This window comes from Gigantopelta aegis, chromosome 4 (genome assembly GCF_016097555.1).
Source record: "Gigantopelta aegis isolate Gae_Host chromosome 4, Gae_host_genome, whole genome shotgun sequence".
Classification (NCBI taxonomy): domain Eukaryota; kingdom Metazoa; phylum Mollusca; class Gastropoda; order Neomphalida; family Peltospiridae; genus Gigantopelta; species Gigantopelta aegis.
This window is the reverse complement of record NC_054702.1, coordinates 93,886,978-93,906,765: the sequence shown is the minus strand read 5'-3', so window position 1 is coordinate 93,906,765 and position 19,788 is coordinate 93,886,978. Positions and strand designations below refer to the sequence as shown.

At 35.7% G+C, this 19,788-nt stretch overlaps 1 protein-coding gene across 2 annotated transcripts in view; it reads left to right on the top strand.

Moving 5' to 3' along the window:
- Nucleotides 1-18,901, top strand: part of LOC121371456 (leucine-rich repeat-containing protein 9-like) — a 41,821-nt gene extending 22,920 nt beyond the window's left edge. Inside the window, exons 21-35 of one of the 2 annotated variants that reach the window (XM_041497351.1) lie at nt 240-371; nt 910-1,176; nt 1,682-1,792; nt 4,431-4,718; nt 5,262-5,384; nt 6,463-6,638; nt 7,817-7,880; nt 8,911-9,068; nt 10,103-10,176; nt 10,444-10,661; nt 11,779-11,847; nt 13,574-13,711; nt 14,603-14,759; nt 15,411-15,591; nt 16,106-18,901. In XM_041497351.1, coding sequence (XP_041353285.1) covers nt 240-371; nt 910-1,176; nt 1,682-1,792; nt 4,431-4,718; nt 5,262-5,384; nt 6,463-6,638; nt 7,817-7,880; nt 8,911-9,068; nt 10,103-10,176; nt 10,444-10,661; nt 11,779-11,847; nt 13,574-13,711; nt 14,603-14,759; nt 15,411-15,591; nt 16,106-16,136 — 2,187 coding nt within the window. In that variant the 3' untranslated portion in view covers nt 16,137-18,901. Of the gene's footprint in view, nt 1-239; nt 372-909; nt 1,177-1,681; nt 1,793-4,430; nt 4,719-5,261; nt 5,385-6,462; nt 6,639-7,816; nt 7,881-8,910; nt 9,069-10,102; nt 10,177-10,443; nt 10,662-11,778; nt 11,848-13,573; nt 13,712-14,602; nt 14,772-15,410; nt 15,592-16,105 lie in introns of both variants that reach the window. The other variant, XM_041497350.1, reaches the window with a different exon arrangement.
- Nucleotides 18,902-19,788: the final 887 nt, after the last annotated feature.

The window sequence follows — 19,788 nt, the reverse complement described above, 5'->3', positions numbered from 1 at the left end:
TATCACTATAGTAAGATTGTATAAGTATGTAATAAAAAATTTGACTCATTAACACAATTACATTTTCTATATTTGCTAAAAGTATTTTTATTGTACCAGGTATGTTGCCATTGATGACTTAATTAAGAGCTATTCAGGAAGACTAAATCAATGTTATCTAGTGGTGTCATTAAACAAAACAAACTTTAACTTCTAGGAAGACAACATTTAATATGAACACTGAACAATAATGTTTACAGGGCCTTTCAAAACTGAAGTACATGGATGTTAGCTGGAACAAACTGCAGAACACGAGAGAGGAGCTCTCTATAATGAGAAAACACATGTCGACACTGAAGACTCTAGACATTCGGTCCAATCCTTTCCTAAAGGTTAGTCTCACAGTTGTGTATCCATCTCATGCACACACTCGATAATACATCTGTGCAATTGTATATAATATTTTAATTTATATAACTATTTAATCCATTCCACAGTTGTCTTACTGTTGATAATTATTTTTTGTAATACATGCATTTGTGTTCATTTTATGTTGCTAGCCCAATAGTCTGAGGCTGCGGATCATTGGCCGACTGAAGGCGTTGACGTTACTTGATGGAGTGGCGGTCACGGAGAAAGAAGCAACATCAGCGCACAGCGTGGCAGCTCGTTCGAGAATTTCTTGATGTTAAATTCTTCGTTAAAAATTATTTTTTAAATAAATAAATACAAAATTAAAAAAAAATTAATTGTTATTTTTCTAGTGGCGTTATATACTTGGTGAAGAATGAACTACGCTTGAGAGTACATTCAAAAGTATTGATTTCTGAAAAATAACTAGTTTTACATGCTCATGTATTACTTTACATGAGCCTACACTTCTGTGTGTTTTGAAGATTGTATGCATTTGTGTTCATTTTATGTTGCTAGCCCAATACTCTGAGGCTGCGGATCATTGGCCGACTGAAGGCATTGACGTTGCTTGATGGAGTGCCAGTCACAGAGGAAGAAGCAACATCAGCGCTCAGAGTGGCAGCTGGTTCGAGGATTTCGCAGTTTTCACTGATCACATTCTCTCGGACAAACAACACTTCACCCAGGTCCTTGAGTTTAGTCGAACTGGCAAAGCTTATCTATCACATGAGTCGGAACAAGCCAGAAAAGTTAAACGAACATGATACGTCCTGGTATTCAAAGGTTATTAAAAATTTCTTATAGCAAAAATGCATATTATCCCAGCAAAAAGCTATGTTTTTTTTTCATTTTGTTTAATTTGGTGCAAGTTAATGGTGCATGATCTAGGTTTTAGGCTGAAACCCATAAAATATTAGCAATTTGGTGAATTTGCTAGGAAAATATGTCACCAAATAGTTTCATTTAGCCAAATAGCAAAAATTATGGTACATCTATAAACTACATACGATTTTCGAATTAGCTTTTTGGGGAATTAGTATTAAAATATATTTGTCAAATTCAACTTTAATTTATTTTTGGTGATTTGGCAAGTAATAGGTTAAACCCTGATATCCATGATAATGATATATTGTTACTTGCTTGATAATCCATTAATAACGTACATTCACCAGAAGATTGGTTTAAGTTCAGATTTAAAAATAAATGTTCATTTTGTCAAAAATTTTCAACATCAGTTTCAGGTTGCCATGAAATATTTTATAATCTCTATATATATATTTACTGACAGGTTACAACTCTTTATCTGGATGGACAGCACATCACAAAATTGTCCAATCTGGACAGGCTGGAGAACTTGAAGTGGGCATCATTCAGCAACAACGACCTCACAAAAATAGAGGTTTGTATTCTTGACTAAATTTTAAAGGTCTACATTTATCAAAAACGTAATTCACTATTGTTTGGTATCTACATATACATTTTACAATATATATGAAGTATCAATAAAATAAATTTTTAAAAATGTACCCATTTTTAATATATTTGTAATAAAAAGTTGCGTTTTTCCCATCGCTTGCCAAAAAGCCTCTGAACTCCAAGAATCAAGTCACGTGACCCCGTGACGCGCTAACCGGCATAACATTTGCAGCCTTTCGGTCATTTTACATGGAAGTGGAATACGTGTATTTTTAAAACGCGAACATTTTATTCTATTGAATTGAATTGTATGTTTGGAATATTATTTTGAAGATATCTTTCAAATGTGAAACATGGTGAACCATTATTCGTTGTATGGATGTACAAAAGCTGCAGTTAAAGGCAAAAGAAGTTTGCATATTTTTCCGAAAGACAAACCGACATTGTTTGCACGGAAGCAGTTCTTAAACCGAACACGTGCATATTGGAAAGGACCTTCAAGATGGGATTCGATTTGCAGTGACCACTTCACACCTGGGGATTACGACAATTATTTAAGATGGTCGATGGGAATGGCACCGAAACTTTTGTTAAAGAACTTGTCTGTTCCAAGCCTGTATCCCCCCTGTTCAGCCTATTTGCAGCCCGGAGTCCGAACGTTGCCCAGAGACAAAAACAAAGCCCAGTTGTTAATGCCGAGGTGTACATTGTTCATATTTGGCACAAAGATACGCCTCAATACGATGCATTTATATATGTTAAAAAAATAAATGTAGGAAAAATATTTTTAGAAAAAAATCACATTTTTCATGTACATAACGATATCTCGAACATCACCCGAAAACAAAAACAGATAGGCCTACCGAATGTGAATGCGATTTTTTCTAAAAAATATTTTTCATACATTTATTGTTTTAACATATACAGTCAGACCTTGTTACAACCTTGAACAAACGTACATCAGTGTTATTCTGTTCATTACAACGGAATTCACACCTTCTAACACCGACAGAGCAAATTAGGAACAAACATGCATCCGACGTCTGAAAACACCTCTTTACAACTACATTACATAATCTTAGATACCATAGCATATTGGCAGTACACACACAACCACTTAGATTCCTTGATCTCATAGTGAGTGTCACATGCTGTCAGAGCTACCGATGTCTGCAAAATCTGTAGACATGTATTGCTTTTGCAAATAAGCCTTTAGTTAACCAATTAAAGGATTAACTTTGAACAATAAAATCTTCTATTTTCATATTTTGTAAATAAAACAGGTATCAATTGTAGATGTCTGTAACCAAGTAATAATTAGACTAACGATGAATGTGCCTTGTTTAATATATTTAATGATGTTTTTTAAAAACATATTTAATGAATGTACGTGAATTTGTTGTTTTTAATAATAATTGCAATACATTAATTATTTAAATGCCATCCAGTCATCAGATAATATTAATTAGTATTTTTTCTAAAAAATATTTTTCCTACATTTATTTTTTTAACATATATCAATGCATCGTGTTGAGGTGTATCTTTATGCCAAATGTGAACAATGTACCCCTCGGCATTAACATTCGGGCTTTGTTTTTGTCACCGGGCGACGTCCGGGCTCCAGGCTGCAAATAGGCTGACCGCATTTGGCTCGACGGATCATCGTCGGTGTACTACTGTTCAAACTAATAGGGACGTACCCCTAACGGATTTTCTCCTCCTTCCTCACCAGTTGAGGTAGCATTAGAATAAATAGACAAATGCGATATGTCTGAAATGTCCAAACTAACGTCCGATAACAATGAGCTATTTTCCAAAGAATCATTACATGCTGTCGCCATGCTAACCTACTAATGAATGAGTGGAATTCACCGGATGCTACGTCACAGGTCAGATGCGGGTCAAATCGACTGGATCAGTGTTTTTTCCCCCGAGCGTTTTACAAAAAGTCGCTTTATTAATAATTGGGGTGGTATTTTTGTTTTTTATTGTTAATAATGTAATCTTTATGCATTTTTTTAATATACTGTGTATTAATAATGTGCCATGATTGTGGACCTTTAACATTTTTGGTAATGTGCCGTTTACCAACATGCAAGCAGAACAATGGTTAACATGAAATATTGTACCCTGCATTCCTTTCATTTCTTTAATAATATGTGAGTTAACTTTATATGACATGTAGAAATGTTCACCTAAATGTGATTTCATAAGTTTTTTGAGAGAATAATTTTTAAGTTATTGTTATCTTTGAAATATTATGTTTGACCAATATTTTGTTTCAATCTAGATGTATTAAATAAATGTGAACGTGTATTTAGGTATTCAAGATAAAAAGAAACATCTTGCTAGAATTGACATTCAAATGTTTTCTTTACATTTTAAATTATTAATCTGGGTCCCGTTTTAAGAAGTGATCTTAGCGCTAAGATCACCTTAAGTGCATAACTAACTTATGCACTAAAGGCAAACAGGGCCCTGGTGTTCAAAATAAGAGGAATATATTAACATTGATTGTTAATATGTTTTTTACATTATGTTTTAAAATCTGTTTAAATATATTGCAACCTTTTCAATTTCAGTTTCTTTTCTCTGATCATGCTGTTTGTTTGATGTTTCAGGGATTGGAAAACAATTCAAATCTGCTGGAACTCTCTCTAGAAAACAACTGCATATTGAAGTTGGATGGTATTTCCAAGTTGCACAAACTGCAGAGACTGAACGTTTCAAACAATTACATTAGCTGCCTAGAGCCATGTGTGCTCAATCACATGCCAGACCTCGTGTACGTTTCACTGGAGGACAACAGACTTACCTCCCTTCTTGGCCTGCAGAGGGTTTTCAGCCTCATCGAGCTCTATGTTGGCAACAATTTGATCTCCAATGTCAGAGAAATCTTTTGTTTAAAGGTAACTGCCCAAAATATTGAGATAGCAGACCTTGTCGTGAACAAAAAATATGAGGAAAGTGATTAATTTCTTCCTTAACTTAGATTATTGGTAGGCATTTAAGATATTAGCATTTTGATACCATATAAATACACAAGATAGGGGAGTTAAAAATTACTCATGGTGGTGAGAGTGATTACTTTTTGTTTTCATATTTCTTCACTGTTGCTGGTGATTAGATGTAATATTATTTTAACAAACTACTTTTAAAATTAAAAGGTTGGTTTTGGGTGTGTGGTTTTTTTCAGAAACCCAACCAAATTCCTGAAAATTTCTCGGGATTTATTTTTCAACAACAATTTCTTTTTTTGTTTTCCTTTAAAATTATTTAATATCCATTTGAAGTGTTGTGTTGGGTTATAACAATCAAAGATTATCGTAACAGATTTATCACACCGGTCTTTATTATGAATGATCATAGCTACAAATGTGGTAGTCGTGGTTTGACTGTTTATATAAAATGTTTACTGCAGTGATTAATAGCATGTGATTATTTTGACACAGAGCCTAACAAACCTTGCTATCCTGGACCTGTTTGGCAACCCCATGGCTACCGACAAGGAGCACTACCGACTGTTCATCATATTCCATCTCAAGATTCTCAAGGCACTCGATGGTTGTGCAGTAGTAAGAGTTCCACTTTAGAATACATATATTTTTATAAACATTTCTTTAGATTTGCATTTGATCTACATGTATGTTGTACAACATTATTAGTCCGCTGCTGGTCCAACCAGACTTGACTAAAAGTTTTGTCTGGCTATCAGTCCATCTGTCTGTCTGTCTGTCTGTCCGTCTGTCTGTCCCATATATAGTTTCCAGACTTTACAGACTTTCACAGTGTGTCAAAATAGTGCGCTGAAAGTTTGTATATTGCTTCATCATTTAGAGTTACAGATCTAGTTTGATTTTCATGGAGATTGGCCCGATTTTCAAAGAGTTTTGGCCTTTGAACTTGGGTGATACAAAAGTTTGTTTGGGGCTCAATAGGGGACATGTATTGGTTTAGCAGTACACTGAGAATGCTTGTTTGAAATTTGACATGTATGCCGGCTTGCACAAGTGTCAGACATACCACTATAATATTATGTCAGATATAAAAATAAAATAATGCAAATAACATTAAAGGCACAGACCCTAGTTTCAGCCTGTGAAAATGAACTCTGTTTTATTCATCTATAAACCTGCAACACACAATTGGATATGGTTATATCAGAGAGAAACTAAAGTCTGTGATGTTTAAACAGGGAAATGCTGTCTAAAAATAACTAGAGCTTGCCTCAATAATCATTACTTCTCAGACCAACATGCATTTTTAGAATGATTGAAAAATGCATTTTGGGGTATTGCAAAAACCTGGATGACCAGAACCACTTCAGGAGTTCAAAAATTAATATTCTAAATAATAAAGTGTAAGTACTTCTAATTTAAGTGGTCAAAACTGGCTTTAATAGTGAAAAATATGTCGTAGTGTTTAAAAAGTAGGGTTTGTCACTTTAATATAAAAGTGTTAAATTTATGTCTCTATTTTAAATGCAGCTATGCAGCATGTTATCAAAAGACAAATTGTTATTTATAGAATACACTATCAAAATACTATTAATTAATTGTTAAATAATAGCAATCTATATGCTATTGTAAATTAGTTATTGAGACCAAATGATATCTACTATTTGCTGCACAATTTTATCCCTTTGCATAACAGGAAGCTTCAGAAGGAAGTTTGGCAAAAGACACCTTCGGTGGTAGACTAACCCCAGACTTCATAGCTGAAAAACTGGGCCATTCTAACTTCCATGAAGTGAGAGAAGTGGACCTGCCCAACTCTGCCTTCCGCACGGTGGATCTTGGCAATGGTGACGAGTTCAACAACCTCAGAAGGTATTTTAGACATTGGCTACTGTTATTGTTGTCATGTCCAGGCTGTCGGTCATCGGTGCATGGGATACTGTAGCATTAGCCTTGAGACTGCCATCTCTGGCCCATCTGTCCATCCATTCTATTCCACCCCATTATCTCATTATTCATCCATCTATTCACACACCCACCCACTCATCCATTCATCCATTCATACATCCAACTACCCACCCATCCATCCCATTCATCCATCCATCCATCCATCAAATCTTATCTAATCCACCATCCATCTATTCCAGAGTGGATGGAAGGAGTCATCGTCCCATCATTCTTTATTCTTGGTTTCTTTTTAAATTGAAGCATGTAATACTATGTAAAATATTAGTGATTCTTGCATGATTGTTGTTTTTTGGGACTGCCCCCCCCCCCCCCGGAACCTTCCCCTGTTTCGGCCACACCGAAGTCCCCAATACGATGGGTGCCCCTAAGGATGGGGGCACCGAGACTGGAGGGCACGACGGTTGGGTTGGCCGGGGGGGTGCTGGGTGGGTGGGGGATACTCCACCAGAAGATGGTTAGGGCAGTAGGCGTAGGTGGTTTTGGCCGTAAGGTGCCCCTAAGTAAAACATATTTCCCTATTTAAAAAAAAACTTCCTGTGACTGAAGCCTAACCTCCTAGTCACCTGCCACCCCTATTTTGAGGACTAATTAATATATTTAAAAAACATTTTAAAATATATTTATATTTAGGACTGCCCGATCTAAATTTGCGCTACAAATTGTTAGTTGTTTGCTGTATATTAAATATTGTTTGGGAAAATAACGCACAAAATTATTTATTGTAAAGTCCTTTTTCCCTGTTTGTTTAAATATCAAAATTGCCCCAGTAATTGTTCTGTCCCAGGTTGGACTACTGGCATCCGGTGGCCGAACCTGGGATAGACATGCTCGAAACCTTCGTGGTATAGGAGCATGTAAATATTTTATTGATTGATTGATTGTTGTTTCCTAGAGCAGATTGAAGCTGTATTAAAGTTTAATAAAAATGGGTTACATTATATGAACTTACCACTACATACATAAGACAGGACAAATACAGTTTGATAAATCCTTAAATGTATTTAGCAGCAGGAAGTTAGGCTTACCTGTTGGTGAGATGTTGAGAATAATGTATGGTGCTCATTGATTTGCTTTGTTTTTAGCATCAACCTAGAACACAATAACCTGACATCTTTTACTGGATTGGTCCACCTCGTAAATGTTAGGGTGAGTTATTTAATAGCCAAGTGAACCTACTTTATAAGACACCATTGTTTCATAGTCTGGTCTGTTAATATTCATGTGGATATTGTATTAGTGTTTTTGTTAGTTAATTTTAACTTGATTTTCATGATCATAACCAATTATATTTCAAGCACACTATCACGAACAAAATCTGAGTTATCTGTTCAGGACAGTGGTTTAATGGTTAGTTATAGTCCTTCCCACAGGGAACACCTTTTTTATGCTATGGAATTTACTACAAGTTATTTGTTTGTTTCTGAACCGATTGTTTTCTAAATTGGACACAAAAATAGTATTTTTTGTTATTTCCAAAACACTTTTACTTTTCTTCTTACATCAAACAAAACTGAAATTATTTACAACAAAAAAAACATTTTGTAATAGTGAGAGAAGTTTGGGTAGTGGCCTTTTGTCTCCCCATTGAGCTGCTGACATTCACAGTGGATAGACGATTGGACAGGGATCATGCGAACCTGATACCTGTCAGACTTATATTTGATAGCTTAACCACTACATCACTGAAGCTGGCAATATCCTAGTAATAGTTTACTGATTTTTTAGGAGGATGCTAAATACTAACAACTTGGAAGTCTGTCTGGGTGATACTTCAAGGACAAATTGTCTTTTGTTTCAGTAATTCAAATTTTGGTCTCTTAAAAAATTGTTGTCTCAATCTGGTGTGTCTGTTTTGCTCAAAATGCAGATTAGTCATAATAAACTGGAAACTTGAAAACTTACAAATTATTACACTTCTGTGAGCTGTTTTTATGTTTTCATGTAAATTAGTATACTGATCATTTATTATGTTTTCCTATCTCAGTATATAGACCTGGAAATTAGATTTAGTTGTCAGTTATTTCCATTTATGTATGTTTGCATTTGCTTTCTCCTTTAGCTGTTTCTTGTGTTAGTAAATGTACACTTATATAATTTGATGTATACAGATATAAATAAAAATGTATCATATTTTATTGTTTGTTTATTTTTTTAATTTTATATTTCTAATTTACAGGTCCTGTGTTTGAATCACAACCATATTGAGTGTATCCTTCCAAAGATGAAGCTTCTGAATAACACTAAATCAAAAGTAACCAACTTCCTCTCCAAAAACATAGAGTTTGAAATGTCACACACGCCAGTGTTGCCAAATTTAGAAGTATTGCATCTAGGGTAAGTTGTCTAATAATTTGGATGGTTGTTTGAATCCACGTATAAGCTGCATTACAGCTGATGGCTATGTATGTTTTTAAATTCAGTGTTTAATTCTAAAATAGATGTACATGCTGTAAGTCCCAAAGTTCACTGTTTTTGTGAAAAATAGACTGAGATGTACAATGTAAGTGTTTTGATTTGCATTTTGACAATGGATTAACAGTCTCAGTCAAAACCAAGTCTTGGAACTTTGTTTTAATACATTATATTAGAAGTACTACTAGTACAGTACTATAAATACATGATTATTAAAGATCCATGGGGTCTGTTGGATAAGCTGCTGGACAAACAAGCTGACAATAGTGGTTCAAATCCCATAAAAGTTGGCTCACACTTTCATTCATCTTTCTCATCACCCTCTGTCTATCATTCTCGTTATCTTATTATAAAAAAATTCCAATTTCTCCCATGATTTCAATCTGTTTGAGGGCAGTCTGTGTACTTCTCTATACCCATCTGGCATCCTCGTCCTCTGCGGCTAATAAAGTTGGTCTGACCAACAGCACAGTGGTAGGGGAGTATAGTAGGTGGTTACAAGGGCCTCTTAACAATGCCAGAAGTAACTACTGAACACTCTTCGACGTGGTCAGACCAAGCCCACAGCTAAACCTGATAGAAAATGGCAGATGTGTGACACGGATAACCACAAGAGACAAGGACTGGGATGTGGAGGTGGACAGTAAAAGAAGTTGAAAGATATGAGCTGTCAGATTGGGAAGAAATGAGATGGAATTCAAAGGAGAAAAAGGAAAGGGGGCAGTGGGATAAAAAAAAAAAATTTAAAACCCAAAAGATTCATTGGAATAAGTAGCCTACTTTTTCTTCTTCTCTTTTGTTTTTTCAGTTTAATAATGTTTGCTTTTATCAGTTTTCAGTGTGATGCTTTGTACTTTTGTTTGCATTCCATTGAGTTTAATTATGACGATTGATTTGTATGTCATGATTAATAAATAAACATTGAATAATGTATGCAAAATCTGTTATATTTTTAGTTACAATGGCATCAGGGACATGTCGAGTCTTCAGCTGAGTCGATTACCATCACTGAAGGCACTTTTCCTCCAAGGTATACATGATTTAATATACAGGGTTTTTTAATATCACAGGTTAGTCAGGAGTAGGTAGGGTGTGTTTGATAGGCCATACTTCCCCCCCTTTATAAAACGATAGAACAATAATTTAAAATGTTCTACAATGCACCTACAAACATCTGTGATTAAAAGATATTCTGTAAGAGCATGTCTCCAGACTTAATTAATAATGCATAAACATTCAGACAGTAATTTTGATCTGCTTCACGCTGATGGTCTTGATTTCTCAATGTAATTTTTAGGAAATGACATTATGAAAGTGGAAGGTTTGGATGGTCTTCACGATCTCCGAGAACTGGTTCTGGACCGGAATAAGATCAAGGGACTGTCTGAACTCTCGTTTATTAACCAGTGGAATCTTCAGGAACTGCATCTTGAAGAAAATCGCCTGCGGGAGCTGTCAAACTTGGGTCATTTGGAAAACTTGCAACGGCTGTATCTTGGCTCAAATCGGTTGCAGGTAGGTTTTTATATGCAGCAAGAAAGCAAGTTTACCATCAAATTGTAATCAATAAAAATCTTTTGGAATTTAGCTGAATAACTGGTGGATATTTTTATATGCAATAATTTGTGTATGGTAAACATTGTGTTTGTGTCTGCCTTGGATAACAATTATTTTACCTATATGTATTAAAATGTAAATAGAGGATTCGTCACAAGTGTTTTTTAATAGGAAAAATGTCAACTGAGTACGTTAATTGGTATTTGTCGATGCTCTGCCAAGACAAATACCGATTAATGAAACAAGGTTGATATTTTACATATTAAAAAACATGATTAGCAAATTCTATATATTCAGTAACACTTCTAAAACATTTTCATTCGATATTTAGTAAATTACAGTTCTAAAGTCATCAACATCGGTAATATGACGTCATCACAATTAGCTCAAATTAGTTTGACGTCACACATTTTAACTACATCTTATGAAAATGTTACACTCAGGTACACAGGTCTTGTTGGTTTTTATCCTGCAACCACTGTTTCTATTGACAGATTATGACGACCAATTAAAGCAAAGTCATAAACATATACTAGCAGATTATGACTTTTGATATCATTCATATGACGTCACATGCATAGCTACATTACAAAATTGCTCATTTGACATCTAGGTCATTGTACAATGTGGCAGAAATAAAAACACAAATGATAGCTTTTCCCCTTAATTTTCATGGTATGCAGGATAAAAATAATAACTAGTTACTGACGTCAGATATCTGCTTTATTCTGTTCAGTCCGAATGTTCTTACCTTCATAGGATAAAGCAGATATCCGACATCATTAACTACGTAAACAAATGACCCATTGACAGCGACTAGAGACCTTGCAAATTTGCATAGACCTTTAAATTTGCATACCATTATTGAACGGGTTAATACACTAAATTATTACATGGGTTTATGACATGGATATCATGGGTAAGTTATAGAATAAATAATATGTATTTATAAGTCCTCTGCATCTAAACTCTTTAATAAGGAAATGAAGAAAACTCCCATATAATGCATGTCAATTTCAAAATTTCATAGTCACAGTATTAAGCATGTTGATGTTTTGGTAACTGTATTTTGCAGGATTTGTGTGAATTGGAGAAGTTAGATGTCCTTGGCAGTCTTGTTGAAATTTCTGTGGTGAACAATGCAGTAAGTGACTACCTTTTTAACTTTGCTTTGACAAAAGCGGGTCAGTACATGAAAGGGCAAATCGAAACTTGCAGCTGTGAATTTTCATATATATACTCTTCAAAAGAAGAAACACAAAACCACATTGTCGTAACATTTGGAGAATTGATTTAATTATTGAATGGTGAGTCCGATAATTACCAAATGTTGCAGGATTGTTCACAATTCACTCTAGTCCATTGTGAGTAAGTGATAGGACACACCACCAAGGTCAAGGTCATCTGGAGTCAATACCGGGTGTGGCCTCCGCGTGTGTTAACAACTGCCTGGCACCGCCTGCCCATTGAAGCAACCAGAGTACGGATGACGTCCCGGGGGATGGTGGCCCACTCGGCCTGCAAGGCTGCTGCCAGCTCGGGCAGGGTCTGGGGCTGTGGTTGTCGCTGTCGGAGGCGTCGGTCCAACTCGTCCCATAGATGCTCAATTGGGTTCAAATCCGGTGATATCAATGGCCAAGGAAGGACATTAATGTTGTTGTTCTGTAGGAAAGCCGTTGTGAGACGTGCTGTGTGAGGCCTGGCGTTGTCATGTTGGAACACTGCGTTGGCGTTGGCCATAACTGGAACGATGTGTGGCCGGAGGATCTGGTCAATGTAGCCCTGTGCATTCAGGTTGCCCTGCACGTGGACCAGGTCAGTTCTGCCAGTGTGTGAGATGGCTGCCCACACCATGACACTACCCCCGCCGAATCTGTCCACTTCCTGCACGCAGTTTGCCGCATAACGTCCACCACGACACCTATACACGCAACATCTTCCATCATGACGTCGGAGCAGAAATCAGGACTCGTCACTGAACCACACCTGTCTCCATCGCAGTTGAGGCCATTGTCGATGAATCTGGCACCAATGCAGTCGGAGTCGACGGTGTTGTGGTGTTAAGATGACACCTCGAACTGGACGTCTGGCACGAATTCCTACCTCACGTAGGCGGTTCCGTACGGTCTGGTCGGATATCCTGCGATATCCTGCGGCTGTGGAGGTGGCAGTAGTCAATCGTTCCCGAAGGTGGCGTACCCGGATGTAGTGGTCCTGCCCGGGGGTAGTGACCCGTGGTCGACCGGATCTAGGGAGGTCACGTGTTGATCCATGTTGCTGGTAACGGTCCCACAGTCTGGAGATGGTGCTTGGGGACACATGGAATGCCCTGGCAACGGCCATTCTGGATTTGCCTGCGTCTAGTCGGCCGATGGCATTGTTTCTCTGCGGTTCACTGAGACGTGGCATGTCCTGGATTGTCAACTGTCGGCCAGATACAGAGGCCAGGCAAGCGAACACCCTGCACTTTTATACTGTCGGTGTTCATGTTGCACGTGCAGACAACGCACGTGCAGTGGTGACATGGTTTGCACGTGGCTGCGTTTTTGCGAATATTCACATTTTGGAACTTTATTGTACAGTAGCTGCGTTTTATCGAATGTAACCGTGGGAATGTGTTTGGGACATGCAATGACCTTATATTCACAAAGCATGAACCGGTAGGAAACATAAAATCGGAGTTATAACCCATTTGTACCCTTTTGCGTTTCTTTTTTTGAAGAGTATATATTGACATGTAGCAAGTTTTAAATTATATCTTTGTTAAACATGTGGTACTGGATGTACCATATTGTAGTGGTGCTGACAGATTAAATGATATTCTAAAATGATACTTTCTATAAACTAGTCATGTAACATATATGTTGCAGCTGTCTCGGAGATTGATGCACCGTCCTCTGTTAGTGTTTCGAATCCCACAGCTTCTTGTGATTGATGGTCTGCCGGTCTCTGATGAGGAGAGGGCAAAGGCAGAACTGTTTTTTGCTGATCAACAATTGTACTTCCAGGTATGTGTGATATGACAAACTATTCTAATAAAAAACAACCCCACATTCTGTTTATCACCTACCTGTGAAAGAGATCAATGTAATAGCATTTCTGTTGGTCATTTTCTAAATCTCATTTCACTAGTGTCACTATTGGGATATCCTTTAAATGTTTGTTTGTTCATTCATTGATTCATTGATTCATTCATCCATCCATCCATTCATTCATTCATTCATTTATCCAACCATTCATTCATTCATCCAACCATTCATTCATTCATTCATCCATCCAATCATTCCATGTGAAATAGTCCCAACAATGTTATCAAATGTAAAATCTTTTTCAAAGAAAACTCAATCAGAATTTAATTCCATATTTTCAACACCAGTAATATATTGAGGCATTATAAATATATACATATATTTTGGGGCAACACCTCTAATAATCTAGCTAAGTAACGGCCACTTGCTTAGTATCCTCTATTTTTCTAATTTCTTGAAACCTAATACTTACTCATTGTAATCTATTCTAGTTTTTAGTCTACTGATAACACAATAGAAAACTGTTAAAAGGGTTTTTATGACAATATTTAGTAGAATTATAAGGTGAGCTTATTGAAGAGAATAGTCATGTAATACTATGACATAAAAAGTCTTCAGTGACTTAACATTTACATTATACAGTGAAACTTCTCAAAACCGGACCCTCTGTAAACCGGAATTCTCTTAAAACCAGACTTTTTACTTGGTCCCCAGGGTGTCCGGTTTAGAGGAGTTTCACTGTATACAAATATGAATTTCACTAAGATTAGAGTTTCCATGTTGCATAGGGTGGGGAGACATTGCGTGGTTTTATCAACAGTTATCATTTAATGCAGATTGACACTGTATGGCATGTGTTATTCACTACAGCCACCCACCAGCCAAGCCAACTCTTGCGAAGCCACCCTGCCCGGTATCTACCAATACAAGACCTCTGTTCCTGTGAAGGTAACCAACATGCAGCTGGTGTCTCCTCCAGTATTTACTGGCCCAGTTTACTATGATGACTCTGATCCCATACAGCGAGGTAAGGAGAAAGGTCGGTAATATTTTTTTAGTCATGTTTTCAGCTGGTTCAATCGGGGAATAGGGCTTGTATAAGGTGTTTTGACCATAAATAGAGCGCCTCAGGTGACAGTCATAAGGAAAATGTCCTCAGTTGACCTTATACTAAATAGAATTTAGGTAGTAGATATATTAGCAGTTTCAAAGCTTTATATATGGCTGTCTGGAAGTGTGGCTGAACTTGGCGGGTGTTAACTTCCAAATTCTTAAAGGATGATACAAGTCTTTGTTTTCATGTATAACAAAGATAGCACAGCCAATAACTAAAATAACATGTCTAGTAACAAAAATTACAAAGCCAGTGTTTAAAAAAAACCCAGTTATAATTTATGCCAGTTGCAAAAAAAAAGAAAGAAAAAAAGATTCGAAAGGTGTCCGTTTCTTTTCAAGGGGAGATAATGATGTCAACTTACTGTTGCAATTATAAATATTTTTATTGACCTCAGCTTCTGTTGAGTGTGAATAGGAATAGCAGTTTCTATTTGTTTAGGCAGCAGCATTTTTATTTTTCATTGCATCCTGTGTCGGATACAAGTAACAACAAACAAAAACATAAAACAGAACACAAAACAAACAACAACAGACCCATTACCTAAGTTTGTGTTTTGTTTAGGAGGTGGGAGGAGGAGAGGTGTGCCGAAGAGTGACAATGGAGCACAAGCTGGTAATAAAACTGGACCTGTGTTGAGCTACCAGCAGAACGGTCAGGGCAGTGCGACGCGGTTCACGTACATGAACAACCAGATGTCTTATGCCGCTCAAAACACAGCAGAGTATGTGGAGAACCTAGCCAGGTATCTGTTGTCATAATGTGTGGTGTTGGCATGGCCATATTGATCTGGGGAGCAAGATTAGAAACCAAATGTTATAAATTTAAAAATATAATAAAAATAATATTTATTATTATAAATTACTAGTATTATTACTACTGCTGCGACTACTACTACTAATAATAATGTATGATGTTTAATTTGCAAACCCTTCAGATGATATTAAACAGTGTTATACATTTCACAGAAAATCATCATAAAATTGTACATTTTTCTTATATAATTCTTTGCATTTAAACTACTATTTTAGTAGTGGTTGGGTGAGCCTTCTAGGGGGTTTTGATGAAGGATTATTGGTTTTTTAATTATTTATTTTATTTTATTTTTGGAATTCATGTTTTAGTAATTGGTTGTCATTAAAAATTTATGTTCTCTGAAGATGTTTGTTTCTTTTCTGATATTTATGATAGATTAAAATATGCCTCTTTTTTTTTTATTGCCTTTATTATATTCATTGCCATTCTCTTCTTTATTTCAGAATGAACAATGCTCGCAATGCTAAGAAATGAGTACAGAAAGGGAACAAATATACATACTTTTGTCAAATAAAAGTATCTAGTCAAGTATCACGCGTATTGATAGACTGCAGATGCCGGTGACTTGTGTGTTGTGATATGCCAGTGAGAATCTGCATTGGAAGAACATAATTATGTTACCGATGTCGATCCAAATTACAAGATACTGTTACTGGTGACAATACTACAAATACTGACCATGGAGTTTACTGCTGAAATCTGTGATATTCAAAATGTGATGTCTACAGACTTATGACCACCATAGATGTGTGAAAACTCGAACATTTTCCAGAATTCCAGATTTTAATGCCACTCAAAATTGTTTGTGTTCTTATAGTTTGATAAAAAGCTCATAATAGTATCCCCCAGATCACCTTTATTTTTTTTCAAGACTTTTGCCTGTGGAAATTTTCATCCCTGGTCCACTACTCTTGCATTGTAATCTAGTCATCTGGGATACATTATAGAGCTTTATAAAATCTTGCTCAATTAAAATGAATAAACTTGAAATGCTTCCATTATTATAAATTCTGCTGTTTCAATGAGTATTTATAGTAATCACCTCCTCATATTGCACTGTAAATGAATAAACTGAATTCCCTCATCATATTTTATTAATTTAATTAATAATCAGTATGTTTGAGGAAACATTTTAACGTTATCGTTTACATTAAACAAATTTATTAAACATTTCTCTTTCTTTCTATTTAACAGATTTTCAAAGTGGGGGGGAGGGCTCATTTTTATGGTTATATCGTCAGGTTTCCGTATTGGCATTATAAAACATTTTAAGTCCCGAAATAAAAAGGGGGGCTGAGCCCCCCTCCAGCTCTTACGGGCCTGAACAGTAGCATATGTTAAGATAAATGTTTTAATACTGTTAAAAAAAAATTAATCAGAAATGTTTCTTTTACACCAAAATATTTTCCTCATTATGTGTGTATCCTTTTAGTTTAAGTGGCTGTTCTGAAGATTAGACATCAAAATGTTTGGTATGAGTGTGTCAGGGTTTTATCATTAACCAAGTTTATAGTTTTATCATTATGCTTTATGTAATTTTATGTGACAAAGCTGTAGTTGATCATCTGGTCACAGGACATTGTCTCACATTCCTTATTTTGCTGATATAGCTATGATGAGGTCTTGTTATAAGAAAATTCAGTATTGACTGCTGTACAACAAATGTGATTATTACCAAATAGAATATTAGAATCTAATATTCAGATAACTAGTGTTTTGTTATTGTAATATTCAGTATTAATTCTATGCAAATTTCTTTGGCGTGCCAATCAACATAATCCTGTGATGGTTTTGCTTTGTTACTAATTTAATTGTGTTTTGATAGTTGTCTAACACATGCAATACATAAAAGCTATTTCATGGATGATGGGTTTTTATGTCAATGAATAATGTTTGAATATATTTTAATGAATTGCAAAGCAATTAGTGAAAATATGGTTTTCACACATCACAAGGTGACAAAAATTGGATCTGAAAAAAAGCCCACCTTGAAATGGCCTATTTGTTATACATTTGTAATGTTATACATTACGGTATACATTTTCCCTAATTTTTTACCAAAACAAAACATTAGGAAAAAATGTTTTAAAAACTCAAGATAGTCAAATGTAGTCCTTCCCTAAGGGAACACTGTTTACTTACTATATATTTGCTACAAGTTATTTATTTCTGAGCCGATTGTTTTCTAAATTGCACACAAAAATAGTGTGGGTTTTTTGTTTATCCAACACAAGTTTACTTTTCTTCTCGAGTCAAATCAAACTGAAATTATTTATATAAAACATTGTTCAGGGACACTGAGAAGTACTATAGATGATTAACACCACTAATCCTCATGTCAGAGAAATAAAGAGTGTACAAGAAAACAAATTGTATATATATATATATATTTAATTTAAAAACTGTTAAAATTGTATGTGAATGCATTTAACGTTTGTGATTCTTAATAATAAATGTATACATGACACGGGCGTAGGAAAGTGCCAAAAAGTGGGCGGGTGGGGGCAAACACACACACATATATATATATATATATATATATATATATATAAAAACCATTGCTGCTGCTATAAAGTGGGGGGCAACTGCCCCCCTTGCCGACCCCCCACTTCCTACGCCAGTGCATGTTTTATATATATACTTAGTACTCATATCAGAGTGAAATTTGTATAAATCAGTGCATCTAGTGGTAGTGATAATGCAGTGGTATTGTTGTTATTATTATTTATTTTATTAAATTGGAAGATCATACTTACTAAAATCAAAGAATTTAATAAATTATGTATGTTCATTCATTGTGTAGTTTGTTTCAAACAGTAAACAAGATGTCTAACATTAACTACACAAGCAAGTGTCGGAGTGTTTCCGTAATTGCTATTAAATGTTCTTCTTCTTTGCCGACAGTGATGATAAATGACTTTGTTAGAGGCTCATTACTTTTTGTAGAGATAAAATATGCAGAATTCAGGATTTTTTTGTCATTTGTACAGTGTTTCCAGTTTTTTTTAAATGTCTATATTTTCCATCAAAAAAATAATATATATTTACAACTGATGTTTTGCATATATCTCCGTTTCTATCTGCATTTATTATGAATAGAAGGGACGGAAGGCAACCCAATGGTAAAGTGGTCACCTGATGTGAGTCGGTTTAGGATTGATCCTCGTCAGTGGACCCATTCTGGCTATTTCTCGTTCCAGCCAGCACACCACAACTGGTATATTAAAGGTCATGGCATGTGTTATCCTGTCTGTCGAATGGTGAATATAAAAAATCCCTTTCTACTAATGGAAAAATATAGCAGGTTTCCCCTCTAAGACAATATGTCAGAATTACCAAATGTTTGACATCCAATAGCCGATGATTAATAAATTAATAAACAAAACAAACTAACTTTTTGTTATAAATAGATGTTTAGGCTAAAAATACGTGTACGGTTATGTGAAGAAACCATTTTCACTATTCTTCCATATCGCTAAAGAAAGTACAAGTATTTTTTTTTATCTCCATTTCCTTAAGCCCCAGTCACCGGGACCTAACATGGTATACATTGGCCATCACCGGAACAGTGTGACTGACGCTTTACGTGACTAATCAGGATGGAGGTTTATAGTAGAGGAGGAGTGTTTAATGACACCTAACATTTTAAAGTAAGCTATTGGATGCCATTTCGACAGGCCTATTGGGAGATCGAGGAGAGGAAACCTGCTTATCTACTACCATAAAGGCTATTCCTTCCCGAAAGCAGAAATATTTTAATTGCAGTTTCTTGCAGCCTTTGAATATACCAGTTATTGGCACAGGTTGAAATGGAAAAAGATCTTAAGGGTTCCATGGAGGTAGAATAATTCTGTGATCCATCTCACTTCAGACAACCACTTTACAGTATCAATAAGGCATTAACAAAATTGTGTCATTCTGGGAACGTGCCGAAAAAAAATGTATGTTAGGATTTTTCTCTTTGTTAACTACATTTCTACGCTTTTCACATAGACCTATCAATAAAATGATGATAATACAGTAGTCTTATAACGAACAGGAAGGTACCTTGATAGTTTGTTGTAGCAGTAGTTCATTTGCCTGTGTTGGTTATTAATGTATAGGGAGATAAAACAGGACTTTGCTA